General features: G+C 36.5%; 1 protein-coding gene across 7 annotated transcripts in view; it reads left to right on the top strand.

The window, feature by feature from the left end:
- APAF1 (apoptotic peptidase activating factor 1) overlaps positions 1-22005 on the top strand; it is a 78915-nt gene that overhangs the window by 13103 nt on the left and 43807 nt on the right. For 5 of the 7 annotated variants that reach the window (XM_057741301.1, XM_057741300.1, XM_057741303.1 and 2 more), the window contains 11 exons: positions 1607-1719; positions 1811-1942; positions 2751-2989; positions 3726-3893; positions 4597-4728; positions 7908-8021; positions 8467-8651; positions 12624-12750; positions 13791-13916; positions 17627-17758; positions 21499-21624. In XM_057741301.1, the coding sequence (XP_057597284.1) occupies positions 1607-1719; positions 1811-1942; positions 2751-2989; positions 3726-3893; positions 4597-4728; positions 7908-8021; positions 8467-8651; positions 12624-12750; positions 13791-13916; positions 17627-17758; positions 21499-21624 (1594 nt within the window). Of the gene's footprint in view, positions 1-1606; positions 1720-1810; positions 1943-2750; positions 2990-3725; positions 3894-4596; positions 4729-7907; positions 8022-8466; positions 8652-12623; positions 12751-13790; positions 13917-17626; positions 17759-21498; positions 21625-22005 lie in introns of those variants that run through there. The other 2 variants (XM_057741302.1, XM_057741306.1) reach the window with 2 other exon arrangements.

Here is a 22005-nt window from a genome sequence, read left to right as displayed (position 1 = left end):
ATTTGATTTCTTCTATCTACTAGCCATTCTTTTCCTTTGTTCATTTAAGCAGCATTGAGTGTTGTGCCAGGTTTTGGGTCAAGTGCTACAAGTAAAAAGATGAATAAAGAATTCCTTGTGAGCGTAACAGTAAATTGGGTGAGAATTAGGTAATGGCTCTGAATTTTTGGCCGCATGCACCTGACGATTCTGTCTACTTTCATGTGTAACAGTGGCTGAGTATGGCAGTGATTCCCAAATTGGTAAGGGGATTCATATCAGAATATTGGGTAAGAGGAATAATTTTTGGAAAAAGCCTCCTAGTGATTATGATGGATACTTACTACAGAGGGCAAGCTCCCTTCTCTCTGGCTTCTTTCTTTTCCAGATCCCTCTATTATCTCCACCCCCCCCCCCCCCACCCCTTGATAGTCACTAGTATCCATTTTCCTGGAGAAATAGAATTGAGACCACTAACCACTTCCTCTTTTCTTGCTCAGTAACTTCTGCTTAGTTCTACTTTCTCTGCAAAAATAAAAATGATTTCTGTTTAGGAAAATATTGTAACCAGTCTCAGATGTATTAGATCATGGCATATAAAGCCAGTCATTTTGTTTCTCTCTCAGCATCATTTTGGTTTATGCTTTTGTTATTTTCCAACCTGTGTGTATTCCTAGAGTCTTTTTTTTGTAGTGTGCAGAAGTAGTGTGCCATTCAGATAAAAACGCTAGTGTATAATTATGCTGTCAGGTTTTAGTTGTATTTTTTTCTCCCTTTGTTCTGGTGAATTTAAACACCTTTTTGGAGGGACCAATTAGGAATTATCACAGCGATTCTTTGTCATTTTGCATAAACAAACAGATTTCTTGGATGCAAAAAAAGCCCACTAGTGTACTAAGTGAAGAGTAATATTCTTTGCTGGTGCATTCTGTTAGGTTGGAACATATGAAATTGCTAGTTTTGTAGGTAAAAAAATGGTCAAATATTGTCATTGTTCTGTGATGCTTTCCACTGCTGAACTAGGCCCAGTTCTTGTTTGGTTTGGGTACTTAAAGACTGAATTGGAAAAATCTCATTACTTGGATAGTTCTTTTTAGGCACTTGGAGGCTTATTTCTAATACTTGCAAAGTATACATAGTTCTCTTTTCATAAGTCCTTTAACTTTATTTTTTAATTAATACTGGTATTAATTTCATTGCTCTTTTTTAAAAAAAAATATTTTTTTGGCTGTGTTGGGTCTTCGTTGGTGTGTGCAGGCTTTCTCTAATTGTGGGGGCTACTCTTTGTTGTGGTGCATGGGCTTCTCATTGTGGTGGCTTCTCTAGTTGCAGAGCATGGGCTCTAGGTGCGAGGGCTTCAGTAGTTGCGGCACGCAGGCTCAGTAGTTGTGTTGCACGGACTTAGTTGCTTCTTGGCACGTGGGATCTTCCCGGACCAGGGATTGAACCCGTGTGTCCTGTTCCTTATCAGTATATTGTGAAAAGAGGATGAGCCATGAAATAAACATCTATTTTTTTTTTAATTTTGTAAATTAAAAAAAAAACACTGATGGCATTCTCTTTTTTTTTTTAAAGGAAGTTTAAAATAAATGTCATTAGTGACTCAGTACAGTTTTTTCTTATTAAGGTCTCTGTTGATCTTGGATGATGTTTGGGATCCTTGGGTGTTAAAAGCTTTTGACAATCAGTGTCAGATTCTTCTTACAACCAGAGACAAGAGTGTTACAGATTCAGTAATGGGTAAGGATTACTAATTTGCTTTTTATAGTAATTTGGTTACATTTAAATATGTGGCATACCAAATTGCTTACTATGTCTTGTGATTTCACAGGTCCCAAATATGTAGTCTCTGTGGAGAGTGGTTTAGGAAAAGAAAAAGGACTTGAAATTTTATCCCTTTTTGTTAATATGAAGAAAGCAGATTTGCCAGAACAAGCTCACGTTATTATAAAAGAATGTAAAGGTATAGTTATTTATCTTGTGTTTGAGGGGGTTATAGGGATATTAGCTTAACTTAAAAAAGGGTAAATTAATGAACATGACAGTTTAACACATGACATCCAGAACTTTACTAGAATGTTTAAAACTTTAGGTTCTTCTCTGATATCCTAAATGGATAGTGATATTTTGGTATTCATTCATTAGTTAAAATAATATTTAATGGACATGCATAATATGTTATGAAAGGGGTAAGGTGAAGACATGACCTCTGCTGTTAATGAATAAAAAATGTGAGATTCACAGTTTTAAATTTTTTTGGTTTGGATTTTATTTTTTATTTATTGTATTTTTTATTTTCTGGCCATGCTCTGTGGCTTGTGGGATTTTAGTTCCCCAACCAGGGATTGAACCCGTGCTCTCAGCAGTGAAAGCACAGAGTCCTAACCACTGGATAGCCAGGGAATTCCCAGTATTATTCTTTTAAATCGCAAATCTTGAGCATTTTCCCATGTCATTAAATATCTTTTGAAAAAAAATTTACCAGTGGGATAATATTGTGGTATACTTTAATTTATTCAGTCATTTCCCTGTTATTGGTTAAGATTTTTCACTATTTTAAATAATGCTGTAATGAATACCCTTAAATGAAATGTTTCTTATTTCTAATTACTTCCTTAGAATAAATACCTGAAATGAATCCAAGAGTTATAAATATTTTAAGGCTTTGGATAGCATGCAGCAGAAGTTTTTTCTTGAGGACAAATTGATTCTTAACTTAGTGGTAATTTGGAAATGATATAGTGTTACAGTGACTTTTTTTTATGTTTCAGGTTCACCTCTTGTAGTGTCTTTAATTGGTGCACTTTTACGAGATTTTCCCAACCGCTGGGAGTACTACCTCAGGCAACTTCAGAATAAGCAGTTTAAGAGGATAAGGAAATCTTCATCTTATGATTATGAGGCTCTGGATGAAGCCATGTCTATAAGTGTTGAAATGCTCAGAGAAGACATCAAAGATTATTACACAGATCTTTCCATCCTTCAGAAAGATGTTAAGGTGCCTACAAAGGTAATAGAAGGACCATCAATCCTTATTATTGGGTATTTATGGCATATAACCTTTGTTTTTTTAATAATTTTACTTTATTTTTATATCTTTGGCTGTGTTGGGTCTTTGTTGCTGCACGCAAGCTTTCTCTAGTTGTGGAGAGCGGGGGCTGCTCTTTGTTGCAGTGCGTGGGCTTCTCATTGTGGTGGCTACTCTTGTTGTGGAGCATGGGCCCTAGGTGGTGGGCTTCAGTAGTTGTAGCATGCAGTCTCAGTAGTTGTGGTGCACGGGCTTAGTTGCTCCGCAGCATGTGGGCTTTTCCCGGGCCAGGGATCAAACACATGTCCGCCTACACTGGCAGGTGGATTCTTAACCACTGCGCCACCAGGGAAGTCCCTGCATATAACCTTTGGTTTAGTACTGAGGATATCGTTACAGGGGATATTGGGAGGATAAAACTTGTGTGCCTGAGGTGGTGGGATGTAGAAGGGTAGAAATCCCACTGCTCTTAGTTTCCATCAGGGGCCTGGTGTTGAACTCAGATGAATTACTTGTTTCTCAGTGGTTCTAGTGAACCTGGGGAAGCATTTGACTTTTTTAGAATTTTTCTCTTTTCTATCTTGATGAATATTTGAGCTTCTTATGTGATGGAGATATTATTCAGGACTTTAACACATGTTTTTTGTGTGTTAACCTCTTGTCTGTGATCCTGGTCTTTGTACATTGTGGTACATAAAATGCTTAAAATGATTCCTAGGTGTTATGTATTCTCTGGGATATGGAAACTGAAGAAGTTGAAGACATACTGCAGGAGTTTGTTAATAAGTCTCTCTTGTTCTGTGATCGGAATGGAAAATCATTTCTTTATTATTTACATGATCTTCAAGTAGATTTCCTTACAGAGAAGAATTGCAGCCAGCTTCAGGTACTTGCATCTCTGCACATTCCTTTTTTTTTTAAACTTTTAATTTTGAAATGATTTTAGACTTATAGCAAAGTTGCATCATAGTAGTTTCCATGCACATACCTTCACCTAGCTTCCCTCAATGTTAACATCTTACATAACTGTAATACAGTTATCAAAGCCAGAGAATTAACATTAATACAATGCTGTTAACTAATACACAGACTTTATTTGAATTTTGCCAGCTTTCCCACCATTGTCCTTTCTGTAGTTCAGATCCAATTCTGTATCACATATTGCATAATATTGTCATGTTTCCTTAGTTTACTCAAATCTAGGAAAATTTCTCAGCTCACTTTTGTGGTCATTTTTGAAGACTACTTGCCAGTTATTTTGTGCAGTGTCTCTTAGTTTGAGTTTGCCTGATGTTTTCTCTTGACTAGAGCAAGGGTATATATTTTTGGCAATAATACCACAGAAGTGCTGTTGTGTCCTTCTCAGTGCACAATATCAAGGTGTTGATAGGTTTTATCAGTGATATTAACATTGATTACTTGGTTAAAGTTTCTTCACTGTAAAGTTACTGTTTTTTTCCTTTTGTAATTAATAAGTATCCTGTGGGGAGATTCTCTGTACATTCTTAAATAGCTTTGGAAGCTGGAGTTTCTGTGATGCTTAGGTTATGAAATTTTCTGTGCTCTGAAATGTTTCATTTGGGTTTCAGGATCTACACAAGAAGATAATCACTCAGTTCCAGAGACATCAACGGCTACTTTCTCTTTCACCAGATCAGGAGGACTGCATGTATTGGTACAATTTTTTGGCCTATCACATGGCCAATGCTAATATGCACAAAGTAAGATGACTCATTTAAAAAATTATTTTCTTTTATCTCACTTTTATTTTGTCCTTTGTTTAGAATTTTCTTTTATTAGTAAAAATAGGGTTATAGTCAATGTAAATAATTTTGTTTTTGTTATTGTTTTTACCTGCAGGTACCTTAGTAACTGCAGTAAATGAACCACCTAAAAATTCAATCTCTTCATACCAGTAGCTATCCTTTGTGGGCAATATGGATTTGTTTTTAAGTTTTGAGAGGAAATGGAGGTTGGGAAAGTACATTCATTCATTCAGCATATACATATGGAGTGGCTGTTGTGTACTGGTGGTGTTCTTCATTATGAAGGATATACCATGGGCACAAAGTCCCTGTTCTCACTGAGCTTAAATTCTGGGGGGAGACTGACATGGGACAAACACATTTATAATATGTTAGGGGGTAGTAAATGCTTAGAAGAAGAAAAAAAGTGTGCAAGGAGAAAGGAAGTGATGATTTGGCATTGAGTCATCATGATTTGCTGATGGATTTGATGTGCATTGTAGGAGGAAGAGTCAAAGATGACTCCAAGCTTGTGCAGTGGAAAGATCGGAGTTGCCATGAACTGAGATGGGGATAGCTGTGGGTCAAACAAGTATTTTTCCAGGGGTGAAGGGAGGATTAGGAACTCATTTGGAATATATTAAGTCTGGTGTACACATTAAAACATCTGACTGGAAATATATAGTTGGATATATGAATCTGGATTTCTGGTTGGAATTACAGACTAAGATAAAATTTGGGAATTTTCAGCACATAGATGGTATTTGAAGTTATGACTACCAATTAACTACTCACAATGTTAACATTTTAGAAAACCATATGTACTTTTTTAAAATAGTATGTATGTATGTATTTATTTATTGGCTGTGTTGGGTCTTTGTTGCTGCACGCCAGCTTTCTCTAGTTGTGGTAAGTGGGGGCTACTCCTTTTGTTGCAGTACATAGGCTTCTCATTGCGATGACTTCTTTTGTTGCTGAGCATGGGCTCTAGGCGCATGCGGGCTTCAGCAGTTGTGGCACATGAGCTCAGTAGTTGTGGCTTGCGGGCTCTAGAGCACAGGCTTAGTAGTTGTGGCACACGGGCTTAGTTGCTCCATGGCATGTGGGATCTTTCCAGACCAGGACTCGAACCTGTGTCCCCTGTCTTGGCAGGCGGATTCTTAACCACTGTGCCACCAGGGAAGTCTGAAAACCATATGTACTTTGAATAATTTATCTGTGCTTAGGTACATTATCTTTTCATTACAAATATGGTGTATTGTAGCCCGTATTTTTTTTCCCACCTGGCAAAATATAGTGTAACTTTAATAATCTACATTGGAATAATGGTATTCCAATAAATATCTGTGCTCTAATTTACTTAACCAAATTGTAATTGTGGGACATTTAGGTGGTTTTCAGTTTTTCTTTTGCCCTTATGATTCTATAATGAAATTCTTGTTTGTCTTCACACCTGTATTATTTCCTATGGAAATTCCTTGAAGTGGAATTACTTGGGTCAAGGCATCTTTTAAAAACTTTTGATATGTATGGTAGTGTGACAGGATTCAGTTCCTTTCATTTATTTAACCTTTTTTTCCTGATTTTTAAAAATAATGGCTTACTTTCATTGGAAAAATTGAGGAAAATAAAAGAAAATGATCACAGCCATTGCTTAATGCTTTTGTGTGTAGCTTTCTAGATCATTTTGCTGCTTAGATACACACACCTATTCTTTAAAACCAGAATGGGATCATGATAGAAATATAGCTTTACATCTTGTTTTTTCCACTTAATTGTAGTTCATGGTTATCTTTTTATGTCAATTAATGTATAATAGACATAATTTTTAAAGCTGCATACTGTTGTATAGCTACATTATGATTGGTCAACTGGTTGGTGGATGGTTAGATTGCTTAAGCACACTTGTCTGACTTATTTTCTTAGGACACGCTTATAAGTGTAATTCTGGGTCAATGATGTATACAGTTTGAATTTTAATACAGATTTCCAAACTCCTCTAGAAGGGTGCTCTGATTTACATCACTACCAACAGTGTATGCGAATGTTCATTTCCTCTGATTCTAGCTAATATTCTTATCATTCCTTTTATTCTTTAGAAATCTGATGTTAAAAAATAGTAAATCTTTGTTGCTTTTCTTTGATTACTGATGAGATTTTTGACCATTTGTACTTTTTATTTTGTGAATTGGCTCTCATCCATTGCCTTTACCTATTTTTCTATTGGAGTGTTTATCTTTTTCTTATTTTATTAGTTTTTTTATAAAAATATTAAGCCTTCATCTATCATACATTTGTAAATTCTTTTCTTGGTTTATTTTTTGTGTTAAATTTTATTTATATTGTTTTCCTTACTATATTGAAGATTTGAGTTTTTATGTAATTAAATGCACCACTGTTTTTGGTATTTTGCTTTGGTGTCATGTTTATAAAAATTTACTTGGGACTTCCCTGGTAGTCCAGTGGTTAAGACTCTCTGCTTCCAATGCGAGGGGCATGGGTTTGATTCCTGGTTGGGAAACAGATCCCCCATGCTGCAGGGCGTGGCCAAAACCCAAAAATTTCTTTCACTCCAGGGTTACAAAAATAATAAATATCTATATTTTCTAGTATTTTTTGAAGTTCCTATTTTGTATTTAAGTCTTAAAAATCCAACTAAAATTTATTTCAAGTTAAGGTGTGAGGTCCATTTTATATTTCTTTGGAACTTTGTTTTTTAATTATTCATTTATTTATTTATTTATTTATTTTTTGGCCGTGCTGGCATGCGGGATCTTCATTGTGGCATGTGGAATCTTTTTTTTTTTTCCTTAGTTACAGCATGCAGACTTCTTAGCTGCAGCATGCAGACTTAGTTGCAGCATGTGCTTTCTTAGTTGCAGCATGAGGACTCTTAGTTGTGGCATGCATGTGGGATCTAGTTCCCCAACCAGGGATCTAACCCGGGCTCCCTGTGTTGGGAACTCAGAATCTTACCCACTGGACCACACAGGGAAGTGCCTCTTTGGAACTATTAATGATGTGTTCCTTTCTGTCCTTAAATTCTAGATATCTAAGTTTCTTTCAGTAGTGTTAGGATAATGATGGTAGATTTAAAATTCTTTGATCTCTTAAACGGTGCTCCTGATCTTTCTGTTTTTTCTTTTTTTTTTAAGGAACTGTGTGCTTTAATGTTTTCCCTGGATTGGATTAAAGCAAAAACGGAACTTGTAGGCCCTGCTCATTTGATTCATGAATTTGTGGAATACAGGCATATACTGGATGAAAAGGTATATATCAATATGAAAAATAAGTCCATAAAGGACATCTCATTTTGGCATTTAATTCTAGGTTTCATAGTGGGGATGGGCAAAATAGAGCTGAGGAGCGATAATTTCCTTGCTTTAATCTTTGATTATTCTCATTATTTTGCTTCCTATCCTATTGGGAATGTGAATAGGATTGAGGTTTGAAAGCTGGGGAAGTGAAGCGTTCACTGGTTTTTTAGGAAGGAGAATGTGTTAAGAAAGTAGTACTTTGGTAATGAGATTTTTTTTACTCTGTGTTTAAAAGTCTGAAGAGGATCACTATGTATTTGTTACCTAATGGTTGGCTATTTAATTTTAGCTCATACAGAGAATATTTAAGCCTTTAAAGTGATAAGATCACAGAAACAGAAAAAATGTCAGATCTTGGTTCTGGTTATGTTTCTAAGAGATTTCATTTTGTTCATAGGATGGTATAGTCTGTGAGAATTTCCAGGAGTTTTTATCTTTAAATGGACATCTTCTTGGACGACAGCCATTTCCTAATATTGTACAACTGGGCCTCTGTGAACTGGAAACTTCAGAAGTTTATCGACAAGCTAAGCTGCGGGCCAAGCAGGAGGTCGATAACGGAATGCTTTATCTGGAGTGGATGTAAGTAGGTTAGGAGAGAAACCAAAGGGAGCAGAGTGCTAACCATGTCATTATTTTTTCAAGTGGCAAATAAGTTCACTCCAGGAAGATTTAACTACTTTGGAAAGGGCTCAAACTTTTAATAAGCATTCTTACTTATTGAAAAGTTCTAGAAAAGTAACCATAGGAGAAATATGTATTTTCAAAGAGTCCATAGAAATAGTTGCTTGCCTATAAGGTGACTTTTGACAAGTTATCCTAAATGTTAATATAAATGCTTTACTTACTGTAATACAGTATAGTAGCGAAGAGCATTGTTTTTAAAGCTGTGAACCTAGGTTTGAGACTCAGTTCTGAAACCTAAGAGTTTTGTGATTTTGAACAAGTTACAGGTTATTCTCTTTTCTCATACGTGAAATAGAGATAACAGTCCTTTGAGGTAGGTACTGTTTTTGTTAAGATTTAAATCAGATATTGGATATAAAGTGATGAGCACTTTGCCTTGCATATAGCCCTTATAAAACTTCCAACCGAATCCTTATTCTTCTAGCTCCTAAAAGAGGCCATTTAGTTGTGTTCTTATCTTAATCTTTTAAAATTTATTTATCTATTTATTTATTGGCTGTGTTGGGTCTTCGTTGCTGCACACGGGCTTTCTCTAGTTGCGGACTTTCTCTAGCTGCAGAGAGCAGGGGCCACTCTTCTTTGCTGTGTGTGGGCTCCTCATTGCCGTAGCTTCTCTTGTTGTGGAGCATGGGGTCTAGGCCTGTGGGCTTCAGTAGTTGCGGCAAGTGGGCTCAATAGTTGTGGCTCACGGGCTCTAGAGCACAGGCTCAGTAGTTGTGGCGCATGGGCTTAGTGGCTCCGCAGCATGTGGGATCTTACTGGAGCAGGGCTCAAACCCGTGTCCCCTGCATTGGCAGGCGAATTCTTAACCACTGCAGACCTAGGAAGCTCTCTTATCTTAATCTTATCAATTTGTAAAAGGAAAAGGTAAACTACTGTCTTTTTAATGCTTATTATGTACTATATGCTCACATATGTTTTTCATTTTATCTTCTAAACAACCTTATAACGTAAATATTATTTGCCCTACTTTACAAATGAGAAAGTTGAGGCACAGAGAGGTTGAGATTTGACTAAGCTCATGTGGCTTGCTGAGTGGGATTTAAACTGTGGGTCTGGTTTTATTTTCATGCTCCTTCTAATAATGAGTATGAATGATCATCTTTTCACATGTATAATTATATCTAAATTGACCTCTAGGTTGATATCACCTGTGATCTATATAGCTGTGGACCCTCTTTCCAAATAATTCAGGTTGCCATAGGTTGTTTCCCTAATTCAATTTAGTTCAGTAAACTTTTGAGTTTCTCTGCTGTGCTAAACACTGTTACTAGGCCAAGGAGCTTGCAATCTCATAGCAAAGAAAGAAGATTAAATAGATAATTATAACGTGATGAATACAACAGAAGTAATGTATAAAATAGAGGTAAAACTGAAAAGGGGGTAATTTACTGGGATGGATGAGGAATTCTGGTAAGTTTCCATAAAAGATAGAGTTAAAAATTTTTTTTTAAATTAAAATTTTAAATTTTATTTTACTTTTTGGCCGCGCTGTGTAGCTTGTGGGATCTTAGTTCCCTGACCAGGGGTTGAACGTGGTCCTACAACAGTGAAAGTGCCAAGTTTTAACCACTGGACCACCAGAGAATTCCTCAAAAAATTAAATTTTAATATTTCATTGATTTTATTTTTAAAGCAATGCGTATTCCTGATTAAAAAAAAAAATGAGTGCTAGAGCGACATAAAATGAAAAGTCAGAGACTCTTCATGTTCCCCTACCTTCTCACTTCCCAGAGTATACCATTCTTTAACACTTTCTTGGGAAGAGGTTTCACTCACCCTGGAAGCAGCCACCTAATTCACTGAGATCTGTCTGTATTCTAGAATACTTGTTTACCCAGTATCATAGCATTGCCTCATTTTATGGTGGTTTTCTGTTTACTTGTTTTTCTTCCATAATTATCTGTCTGTTCTGTAGTATAGAATGTTTGGAAGTTATAATAACAGAGTCTGGCTCTAGACCACCTGGGCTTGAATCTCATCTCTGCTATTTTTTAGGAGAGATGTGTATCATTAGGAGAAAGTTATTCAACTTCTCTTGCCTAGTGGTACTATTCATAGCATTGTTGTAAGGATTAACTGAGTGTGTGTGTACACACACACACACAGGTTGCTTAGAACAGTACCTAGAGAATAGAAAGTGCTCAATGAATATTAGTTGTTGTTAATAAGAATAAATAGCATTTAGGGAATTCCCTGGTGGTCCAGTGGTTAGGACTCTGCTTTCACCGCAGAGGGCCTGGATTTGATCCCTGGTCAGGGAACTAAGATCCCTCAAGCCACGTGGTGCGGCCAAAAAAAAAAAAAGATTAAAAAAGAAAAGGATAAATAGCATTTAGCATTTTGTTTGGTCCATATAGTTGATATTCAAGAGAAGTTTGTAGAAGAGTGCCTGAATTCATGTTTTAGTTAGTGACTAAAATAGAATTATGATACTTGGTCTGATAATCAAATGGGCATAAGTTTAGTTCTTGTTCTCTTTTAAACTGTTGAGTTTGTTATTATTACTTTTTCTTGCCAGTTTTTTTTTACCACTTCATCAACTGCATTTCAACTGTGATGTTCTCTCTTAGGATGGTTAGTCATTCATAGCTGTATCTTTTTAATTGGGTTTGACCAGGTCATATTAAAAAATGCTGTATTTTTCAGTACTAGAAAACTTTTTTTTTCCTATAGAAAGTTTAGGTTGGTATAAACTTAATTTAACTGAGTTTCAGCTTTCAAAGAAGTCATTTATTAGTGCATTCGCTTGTTATTTATCTAATACTTTTTGGCCATATGCCCATCATTGTGACAGGTCACTTTCTGAGCTTCGAGGAATTGAGTAGCTAGATTGGGGGACGTATTTTCTTAATCTGATTCTCCAGACTTTGCCAGTAACTTACCTGTTTATCCTCCAGATTCTCATCACTCTAGTTTTTATAGTTGTTTTATCATTTCTAGTGAAGTTTAATACTTTCTAGGCAAGGTTTAAGTCTGATTTACCTTTGTGCTTCCTTATTTCATTTGATCTGTTTTGTGTGTGACACCTGTTTAGAGCAGGTATCATTACTCACATTTTACATATGAGGAAAAGGAAACTTATTAGTTTAACTAATTTGCCTAAGTTTATACATGTAATAAGTAGTAGAAGCAGGGTTGCCCTTTAGGTTTATCTGACGCCTAAGCTTTTCCTCTTAAGATAAGCATGATACCAGTTAACATACCTACTCATAGTGACTGGGGTGTATGTATGTGGAATTCTGACACTGTTCTAATACTTTCCCCATTTTAAGTATACATTACATTCCTTTATCCTTTAGCCCTTGTGAAATAATATAATATCTATACTAGTGGAATACTTAGTGTTTGGTAGATTGATACAAAGAAAATATTACTTTATGTTTTTTTTCTCCATATCTGAGTAATGGTAGTTAGAGAAGAATAGTTTTAAAGTACACATCATAATGGTGGGTGTAGTGTCATACTTTAGTTAGGAAATGAGCTTAATTTTACTATAGCTCTTTCTTTTTAAAAAAGATGGAGACTTTTTTGAGGTTATCCTCTTATAATGTTTTCTTTGCATGTTATTATTAATGTATCAGAGGAAAATAAAAAGTGACATGTATTTGATTGACTAGATTTCTTCCAACTCAGTGATATTTATAATATATGACAGGTTGCTTGATATAGGGTAGCATTTATCATAAAATGCTGCTTTTGTTATATTCTTTTTTTCTTCAGGTGATCTGTGCTGTCATTTACATGTTGGTAATTTAATTTTAAGAGTTTTGTATTTTTTTGGAACATAACTGTTAAAAGACAGTTTATTACTGAAAGAAAATAATTATTTATTGGGTTTCTGTTCATTTTTTCCCTTATATTTAGAAACAAAAAAAACATCAAGAATCTTTCCCGCTTGGTTGTCCGCCCCCATACAGATGCTGTTTACCATGCTTGCTTTTCTGAGGATGGTCAAAGAATAGCTTCTTGTGGAGCTGATAAAACCTTGCAGGTAAACCTGTTTGTTGGGAGAAAAATTGAAAGAGCATGTACCTAATACTGTGCATATTAGAATATATTTAAATTCTAAAATTCAAGAAAATTACACATTAAGAATAGAGAAATGTTCAGATCTCTTAAACATTTTATGAAAGCGTTCGCTATAGATTTAAAATATGTGGTGTGTTTTCATAATTCTGAACTTGCCAAGTGACATAGAAGTGCCTTTTACCCTAGCAGTCAGTTACTGTCATCCATGTTCCAGCTAAGGGTAATGAGGAGGGTGATAACTGTTAAAAGACGTAAGGACTTCATAGCACAGTGAACAGGGCTCTAATTAAAAAACAGTGGCTAAGTAAAATACCTATTTTATCACAGGCTCAGGCATAGATTTCTGACTGTAAATAGGAACTGGACTAGATTATTTCCTAAGGTGCTTGAAGGAATTTTCATTTCTCATTTGTTTTCAGAAAACATGAATGAGTGCTTTTCTTTATATTGGTACTCAACCTTTTGATTTTGAAGGAAACAAAAATTAGTTAAAACATTTAAATTTAGGATTGTAAGATTATGATTGTAAGCCTATTTCTATACGTGTACTTTATTACTACTTTTATTAATTTTGGCTTTTGAGACACAGAAAGCATATTGAATGAAGTGTTTTCTATTGATTGTTAACAATTTGTCAAGCTGTTAAGGAACTGAAGCTGTGCTGTTAGATTGATTGATTGATTGCCGCACCATGATGCATGCGAGATCTTAGTTCCCCAACCAGGGACTGAACTTGTGCCCCCTGCAGTGGGTGCTTGGAATTTTAACCACTGGACCTCCAGGGAAGTCCCCCCCCACCCCCCCTTTTTTTTGGCAGGATGATTTTCTTTTTATGTTAAGGCATGTGAATTCTGACAGAAATTCAGATTTTTGGAGTGTTAATGCCAAGGTTCATTTCTATTGCAAAATAAGTGATTAAGATCTTTTAAAGAAATATTTTTATGGAACGAAGGCCCATGGTTAAGTAGTTATAGTAAAAAGATTTTATTGTTGGTTATATAGGTGTTCAAAGCTGAAACAGGAGAGAAACTTCTAGAAATCAAGGCTCATGAGGATGAAGTGCTTTGCTGTGCATTCTCTGCAGATGACAGATTTATAGCGACCTGCTCAGTGGATAAAAAAGTGAAGGTAGGGAAATATTTTCATCTTGAGTTGTAATCACGGCAGAATTTATTTTCTTTCTCTGTAGTAGAGGGACTAGAGTAAGTAGAATTAAAGGACTCTTGTTGTTGATCTACTAAGTTGAGGCAAACCAGTTTTATCCATTGTAAATTAATGCTGTCTAAAATTTTTTATTTTTAAGCATAAGCAAAAATGCCTAGGTTGATTAGCCCATATTTATCAAGCAGCTGGGAAAAACAATTTCATTTTTTTTTCTTTTTCTTTTTTTGGCTGTGCCGTTGCAGGCTTGTGGGATCTAACTTCCCCAACCAGAGACCAAACCCACACCCTTGGCAGTGAAAGCCAGAGTCCTAACTACTGGGCCACCAGGGAACTTCCCACTGATAATGAGTTTTTTTACCAGACGCTTTTTAAAAAAAAACTACTTAATTAATTTATTGGCTGTGTTGGATCTTCGATGCTGCACACGGGCTTTCTCTAGTTGCAGTGAGAGGGGACTACTCTTCATTGTGGTACGCAAGTTCCTCATTGTGGTGGCTTCTTTTGTTTGTGGAGCGTGGGCTCTAGGCATGTGGGCTTCAGTAGTTGTGGCACATGGACTCTATAGTTTTACACACGGGCTTAGTTGCTGCGCAGCGTGTGCGATCTTCCTGGAGCAGGGCTCGAACCCCTGTCCCCTGCATTGGCAGGTGGATTCTCAGCCACTGCACCACCTAGGAAGTCCCCCAGACCCCTTTATAACAGACTCATGATGGTTGGCTACAGGGGGTTATTAACCTGGCTAGGGGGTTTTCCCAATGGGGCGACAAGTGTATCTGTGAAACCATGTAAGCCAGATTGGGACTTGAACCCACAGTCTTTCAATTGAGATCACACACCTGGTCTCAGGTCTTAGTGAAGCTCAGGTTCTTGATGTCTCGTTGCAGAAAGAATTCAGTGAGAGACAAAGTGATAGGTAAGAATTGGATTTATTTAGAGAGAAGCACACTCCACAGACAGAGCTTGGGCCATCTCAGAAGGCGAGAATGGCCAACAATTTCAGATTAATGAATTTGCTGCCACTTATTGACAGGTCTGTGAGTTAAGTATCAGTTGAAATCTCTGAGTCTACCGTGATCAGAAGTGTTGCTGCACAGAATTATCGTCTGAGATTGATTCCTGTTGTAAAATATATAATTTGTGAAATGCAACCCAGATTTTTTTACATTTACGAACTGGCTTATATTCAGTGCAAAACTAGATGAATAAACATACTCACAATTTGGTTACTAATCTACAAAGTACATAGAGAAAAGAAAACCCACAGGGTAATTTTTATCTTTGTTATTCTTTTTTTGGTCTTTGTCCCTAAGTTTGGCTTTTAGCCAGAGCATTTTTATGGAATTTAAGAGAAATTGAAGTCTAGGGGAATATTCTATTTGGTAAATGGAGGGGATACCTCATTTTAGGTTTTTTCCAAAAGGGGTGTAATGGGGATATATGTATAAATGCAGCTGACTCACTTTGTTGAACAGTAGAAACTGGCACAACAGTGTGAAGCAATTATACGCCAATAAAGAGCTGGGGGAAAAAAGGGGGAGGGGGGAGGTGTGGAGGGACTTCCCTGGTGGCGCAGTGGTTAAGAATCCACCTGCCAATGCAGGGAACATGGGTTCGAGCCCTGGTCCAGGAAGATCCCACATGCTGCGGAGCAACTAAGTCCATGTGCCACAACTCCTGAGCCCGAGTGCTGCAACTACTGAAGTTCATGTGCCTAGAGCCTGTGCTCTGCAACAAGAGAAGCCACTGCAATGAGAAGCCTGTGCACTGCAATGAAAAGTAGCCCCCTCTTGCCGCAACTAGAGAAAGCCTGTGCACAGCATCCAAGGCCAATGCGGCCAAAAAATTAAAAAAAAAAAAAAAGTTCAAAACAAAAACAAAAAACCACAAGGGTGTGGAATGCTGACTCTGGCTAGGTAGGGTGGGCCTTGGTGGACCTGAGAGCAAGAAAGTTGGTTTGAGGGCTTTCCTGGAGTTTTCACCTACTTGAAGAGGGCCCTGGTGTGTCCAGACTAAATTGAGACTTTGGAAAAATCTTCTTGATAGGTTGGACTCTCTACGTGGATTTACAACCAACCAGTTAATTCATTCTGTAGCCTTTATTTTGAGTCAGACTTGGAGTTGGCCATTCTGTGCTGTTCCAGAGTCAGAGCTGTGCGGCTCAAGTTTCTATTTGTTAGGAATTTAAAGCAAGAGAGAGAAACATTTATTAAAGAACTTTATTTATTTTTATTTTTTTAAAAAATTTATTTATTGGACTTCCCTGGTGGTGCAGTGGTTGAGACTCTGTGCTCCAAAGCAGGGGGCCTGGGTTTGATCCCTGCTCAGGGAACTAGATCCCACATGAATGCCACAACTCTGAGTTTGCATGCCACAGCTAAGGAGCCCTCAAGCTGCAACTAAGGAGCCTGCCTGCCACAACTAAGACCCAGCACAATGAAATAAATAAATAAATATTTAAAAAAAATGTATTTATTGGCTGCATTGGGTCTTCATTGCTGCACACGGGCTTTCTCTAGTTGTGAGTGGGAGCTACTCTTCATTGTGGTATGCAGGCTTCTTACTGCCATTATGGTGACTTCTCGTCGTGGAGCACGAGCTCTAGGCGTGTGGGCTTCAGTAGTTGCGGCACATGGGCTTAGTTGCTCTGTGGCATGTGGGATCTTCCTGGAGCAGGGCTCAAACCTGTATCCCCTGCGTTGGCAGGCAGATTCTTAACCACTGCACCACCTAGGAAGTCCCCTAAAGAACTTTAAAATAAAATAAACTCTTTGGACCTCTGGAGAGTGCTTTGATAAAAGAAAATGCTATGGGAGGGACTTTAGTACCTCTAAAAGTCCAAAGCCCAGTGAAAAGTCATTAGCTAATTTATTTCTTTTGTTTGTTTGATGAAACAGACTACTTACATAGTAACTAGGAAGATGGTTACTGTTTATTGAGAACTTAACACTGCATGAAGCTTTATACTACACACTTTCTTATATTACATTATCAGTTTCTCGCTACAATTATGAAGTAAGTGTGAATCCCATTTTAGAGATGAGGAAACAGGTTCAGAGGTGAAGTCATTTGCCCAGGCTCATATTAACTAATGCCTAACGGAACCAGGGTTGAAAGCTAGGTTTCCCTCAAAATCTAAAGCCTTTATTTTTTTTCACTGAACCATCTGCCTTACTTCTTAGTACCTTGAAGTTAGCAGAACATTTTTCAAGTTCTTTGTGCCGTTTGACACTATGCATTGTGTAAGACAGGTATAAGTATCCCTATTTCCAGAGCGGGGAACTGAAATGCAGGTTAATTAAGGACTTGACTAGGGACACACAACTTATAAGTGGTACAGCCAGGTCTTAGACTGGCTCTGATTAATTTTTCTGGTCTGAAGTCTATTATTCCATCCCTTTTATAGCACTTTTCTGCCTGCTATCATTCATATGAACATGTGAAATCTTGCCCTTGAGAAATGTAATGTTTTACATTACTTGCATGTAGACTTGCAGGTAATTTAAAAAAAAAAACACATTCTGGCAAAATGCTGACATATTTTAGGGAATGGGGAGGTATTCATTAGCATTATGTCTAACTGGGAAAATCTGGGAAAATCACATTTGCTTTGCTTCTCTGTTTTCCCTTTGAAAATAAGGGATACTTGTAAATTTTATTTTCTCTCTTATCTTTAGATTTGGAATTCTGTGACTGGGGAACTAGTATACACCTATGATGAGCACTCAGAGCAAGTCAACTGCTGCCACTTTACCAACAGCAGTAATCACCTTCTCTTAGCCACTGGTTCAAATGACTACTTCCTCAAAGTAAGTGTGCATAATGAGAATTATGTAGATAAATTTGATAGATACATCAGAACATCTCCTTTGATTTTTTTTTTCATATATTATATTAATCAGGGATCTTTTGGTTGCAGGGATAGAAACTTTCATATTTGCTTAAGCAACAACAAAAACATTAATGGCTCTTTTAACTAAAAAGTCTAGAGGGAGCATGGCTTCAGGCATAGCTGATTCCTAAAATACGTTCTCAGGCTCTAAGTCCCCTTCCATCTCTAGACTCTGTTTCCTTTTTTGTTGATTCAGGCATATTCTTTCTGTGCAGCAGGAGATTTGGCTATCCTTAGCTCCAGGCTTACATGGATATTACAGCTCATAATCACAGAGGAAGGGAAACTTGCTCTTTCCCAGGTGCCATAGTTTTCCCATAGAGAAAACTCAAGTTGACTTGGTTTAGGTTACATGCACATTGCTGAATAACCCTAGTGGTTAGTAGGATGGAATCCTTTGATTGGCCAGGGGTCACAGGTTTAGCCATGTAGAGATGGGACAAATAGGTGAGGAAGGTCAGCTCTACTTGAACTATGAATGGGGTTTGATTCAAAAGAGAGGGTCTGTTATCAGAAAGAGGAGGGGAAAAAAGGTACTGATAGGAAAAAAGAGTTTTTTAAACCAAACTAAAACCAGAAATAGATATTCATTCCATATATGTTTGATAATGTTGATAATGTTTTGCAGTTAAAATTATAAACAATTATATCTTTTTTCCCCCTCTTAAGTGGAATACTGAAGATAGCTAGATTTAATTTTATGGGATCCCAGAAATATCCACTAACTTCTTTTGGATTCTTTTTTTGGTTTGATTTCTGCCCTTTGTTTCTTAGTGTCACAACATTTTTGCAGTGGGCCATTGTATTTTTGGGAGGGGTGGGTAAACATTTCAGTTTGCAAAACCTCATAGACTGTGTTTTGACATTTAAATAAGGTATTTTTTAAAAATTTAAGAAAATATTGAAATAGTTGTCCCCCCTCCCCTTTTCAGGAAGTTGAACCTTTATCTATTTTTTTTTTTCTTCCAAAAGAAAACTAATGTAGAAGCTAAATGTGGAAAACAGATAAAGCCCGTTGCTTTAGCTGAAGTTGGGGTTGTGTGCCTTAATTTCTCCTCTCCCTTATTTCCTCACTTATCCACCCCCAACCCCCATAGAGCCTTTCAGGCATGTTTCTGGAAGCCCTGAGGCTCCACAGAACACAATTTGAAAACACCAGATTGGATCAAAATAACAGAATAATGTAGTAACATAAAATTATCTCACAATTATAGTTCACTTTTACTCAAAAAAGTTTTACTCTATTGAATAAACCCACCTTAAAATAAGACTTTTGTACTATTTATGAATAATTTTTTAAATTGAAGTATAGTTGTACAATATTATTTATGTTACAGGTGCACAATATAGTGATTCACAACTTTTAAAGCTTATGCTGTGTTTACAGTTATAAAGTATTGGTTATATTTCTTGTGTTGTACAATATATCCTTGTAGCTTATTTTATACATAATAGTTTGAACCCCTTAATCCCCTACCCCTGTATTGCCCCTCCCGCTTTTCTCTCCCCTTTGGTAACCACTAGTTTGTTCTCTATATCTGTGGGTCTGCTTGATGTCATATAGTATTTGTCTTTCTCTGTCTGACTTACTAAAACTAGGCAGCGCTTCTCACAGTGGAAAATTAATTGCTTGGGATAGCTTTACAACAAATATTTATGAATAATTTTTTTTTTTCACGATGTGGATTTTTTCTTTAATTTCAAAAACAAAAAGAGAATCCTATATACTGACAGATATTAAAATAAAGGAATGTAAAATACAGAGGTTCAGAGTTTAGGATTCGACATCAGGAATGTAGCTCTGCCACTTTCTCCCTATGAGACGGTCAAGTTCTTCAACCTCAATAAGCCTCAGTTTCCTCACTTCACCTAGTGTGATAATCTCCAGGTCCATCCATGTTGCTGCAAATGGCATTATTTCATTCTTTTTATGGCTGAGTATATTCCACTGTATATATGCACCACATCTTCTTTATCCATTCATCTGTCGATGGACACTTAGGTTGCTTCCATGTCTTCGCTATTGTAAACAATGCTGCAATGTCTTGACGTGAGGGTGAGACTCACTCTTTGTTTCATGTTTATTTCCATTGAGTAGCCCCTTCAAGTGCCATAGTTTCCCCTGGGCTGCAACTTCATCTCTATGAATAATTTTTGATGTTTCTTTTTAACATTTTGTAGGATGAGGAAGTTTGTATTTCCTCCTTTTAAGTATAAACAAAATTCTCTAAGATGTGAGAAGGGGTCAACAGTTTTAATTAAGGACAAGTTTTACTTTAAGACCTGTCATTCCACACCTGCATTTCCATGAGGGCTGTTAGAACTTACTTCTTGTGCTTTTTGAACTGAGAGAAGCCAGTGAAAAGATGTAAATCTGAAGCTGCCCCCATATAACTTGTGTTATCTGTGGAATTGGGTTTATCTAGGACTGGGATAAAAGGAGCCAGGGATGGAGATGGACATAAAGAACAGGGCTTATCTCACTTATCACCCAGAGGATTTTTACTGAGATTAATTTTGGGAGATAAATGATTTCTTCTTCCATGTTTAATCTAATTAGCATAAATCACCAGAGATGACTATTGTCCCTTTTATTTACATTTTTTATACTTTTCAAACATACCCCAGAGGAGAGAGAATAATAATGAACCCCTGTGGTGTCTACTGTCTAGCTCCAACAATTATTAACATTTTGCTAATCGTATTTTATTCCCCCACCACCTCCCATTTTTTTGGATTAGAGCATTTTATAGCAAATCCCAGGTAATATATCATTTTACCCAGAATACTTCAGCGTGCATCTCTGAGGCCTAAAACATAAATACCATGCCATTGTCATAGCTAACATAATAAACAATAATTTCGTAATATACCTGGTCCATGTTCATTTTTCCTTATTAGTCTCAAAACATATCTTTCTACCATAAATTTATTGGAGTCAGAATCTAAACTTCAAGTGCATTTGGTTGATAGGTCTCTTAAATCTCTTTTATTCTATAAATGTTCCCTTTCCCGACTGCCTCTTTTTTTATGCCATTGATTTGCTAGAGAAATTGAGTTATTTATCCTGTGGAATGTCCCACATTCTGGATTTGGTTGATTGCTTCCAGGAAGGGTTGTTTAACTTGCTCTTCTAATCCCTTATGTTTCCTGTCAAATGTATTTATATCTATCTTTGCAGTCTGTGTTTTTGAGTCATTTTTTAGAATGTTAATGGGTTTTAGCTTTAGTTAGTAACTCAAGATTGGCATTGGGGAATCTTAGAAATGACCATTTTTAAAGTTGGGTAACCAAGCATCTAAAAAAATTGGGGGACAATTTATTTTACATATTATAGAGCTGAGTGAAATAATAATTTCAAACTATTCTGTTAAAATAAGCAGTAATTGTTTAGCTAGTTGTTTAGTTCTCAGGCTGAAGCCTAGGTAAGCCTTCAAGTCCCTTAGTAGATTTAGGTGCTGATCTAATAAGGGCTGCCCCATTATTTGTTAATCACAAGTTCACCTTTGTGTTTGACACCTTTGTCAAACTGTGAATTGAAAATCTTCCTGTAACTGAAAAAGCTTAATTGGGAGGGAAGGAAGAACTTTACATGATTTCTAACTTTTCCCCATTCAGTGCTAGTTTTTCAGTTATCTTTTTATCTTTCTCAAATAGCTCTGGGATCTGAATCAAAAAGAATGTCGAAATACCATGTTTGGCCATACAAATGCAGTCAGTCACTGCAGATTTTCACCAGATGATAAGCTTTTGGCAAGTTGTTCGGCTGATGGAACAGTAAAGGTATGCTTTTGTTCATTGTTAAAATGGGTTGTACATAATTTTATTGTCTTATGATTGGGTTATGGAAATAGGTTTCTGTTTTTCACATTTGTACAGAAAGAGCTTCTTCCTTCAACTTCCAGGAGCATATTTAATATAACTGTAATTATTTGCCATAATGATTGTTTATTCATGGTTTACTACCTTATGCTTTGCAGTTCATATAATTTGAATTCTTAATTTTTAAACATATTTCATTTATGGTTTCATAAAATCTTTTGAGACCTATAGGATCACATTTGTAAAGGTCCTGCTTTTATCTATCATTCATTTATTCTGCCTTTTATGTTTATGATCTTGTTTTTGAGAAATCATAGGGGGGAAGCTCAGAGCTAGGGAAAA

The sequence above is a fragment of the Hippopotamus amphibius genome, chromosome 7 (genome assembly GCF_030028045.1).
Source record: "Hippopotamus amphibius kiboko isolate mHipAmp2 chromosome 7, mHipAmp2.hap2, whole genome shotgun sequence".
Classification (NCBI taxonomy): domain Eukaryota; kingdom Metazoa; phylum Chordata; class Mammalia; order Artiodactyla; family Hippopotamidae; genus Hippopotamus; species Hippopotamus amphibius.
Note: the sequence above shows the minus strand (reverse complement) of the source record. Positions and strands in the feature narration are given on the sequence as shown.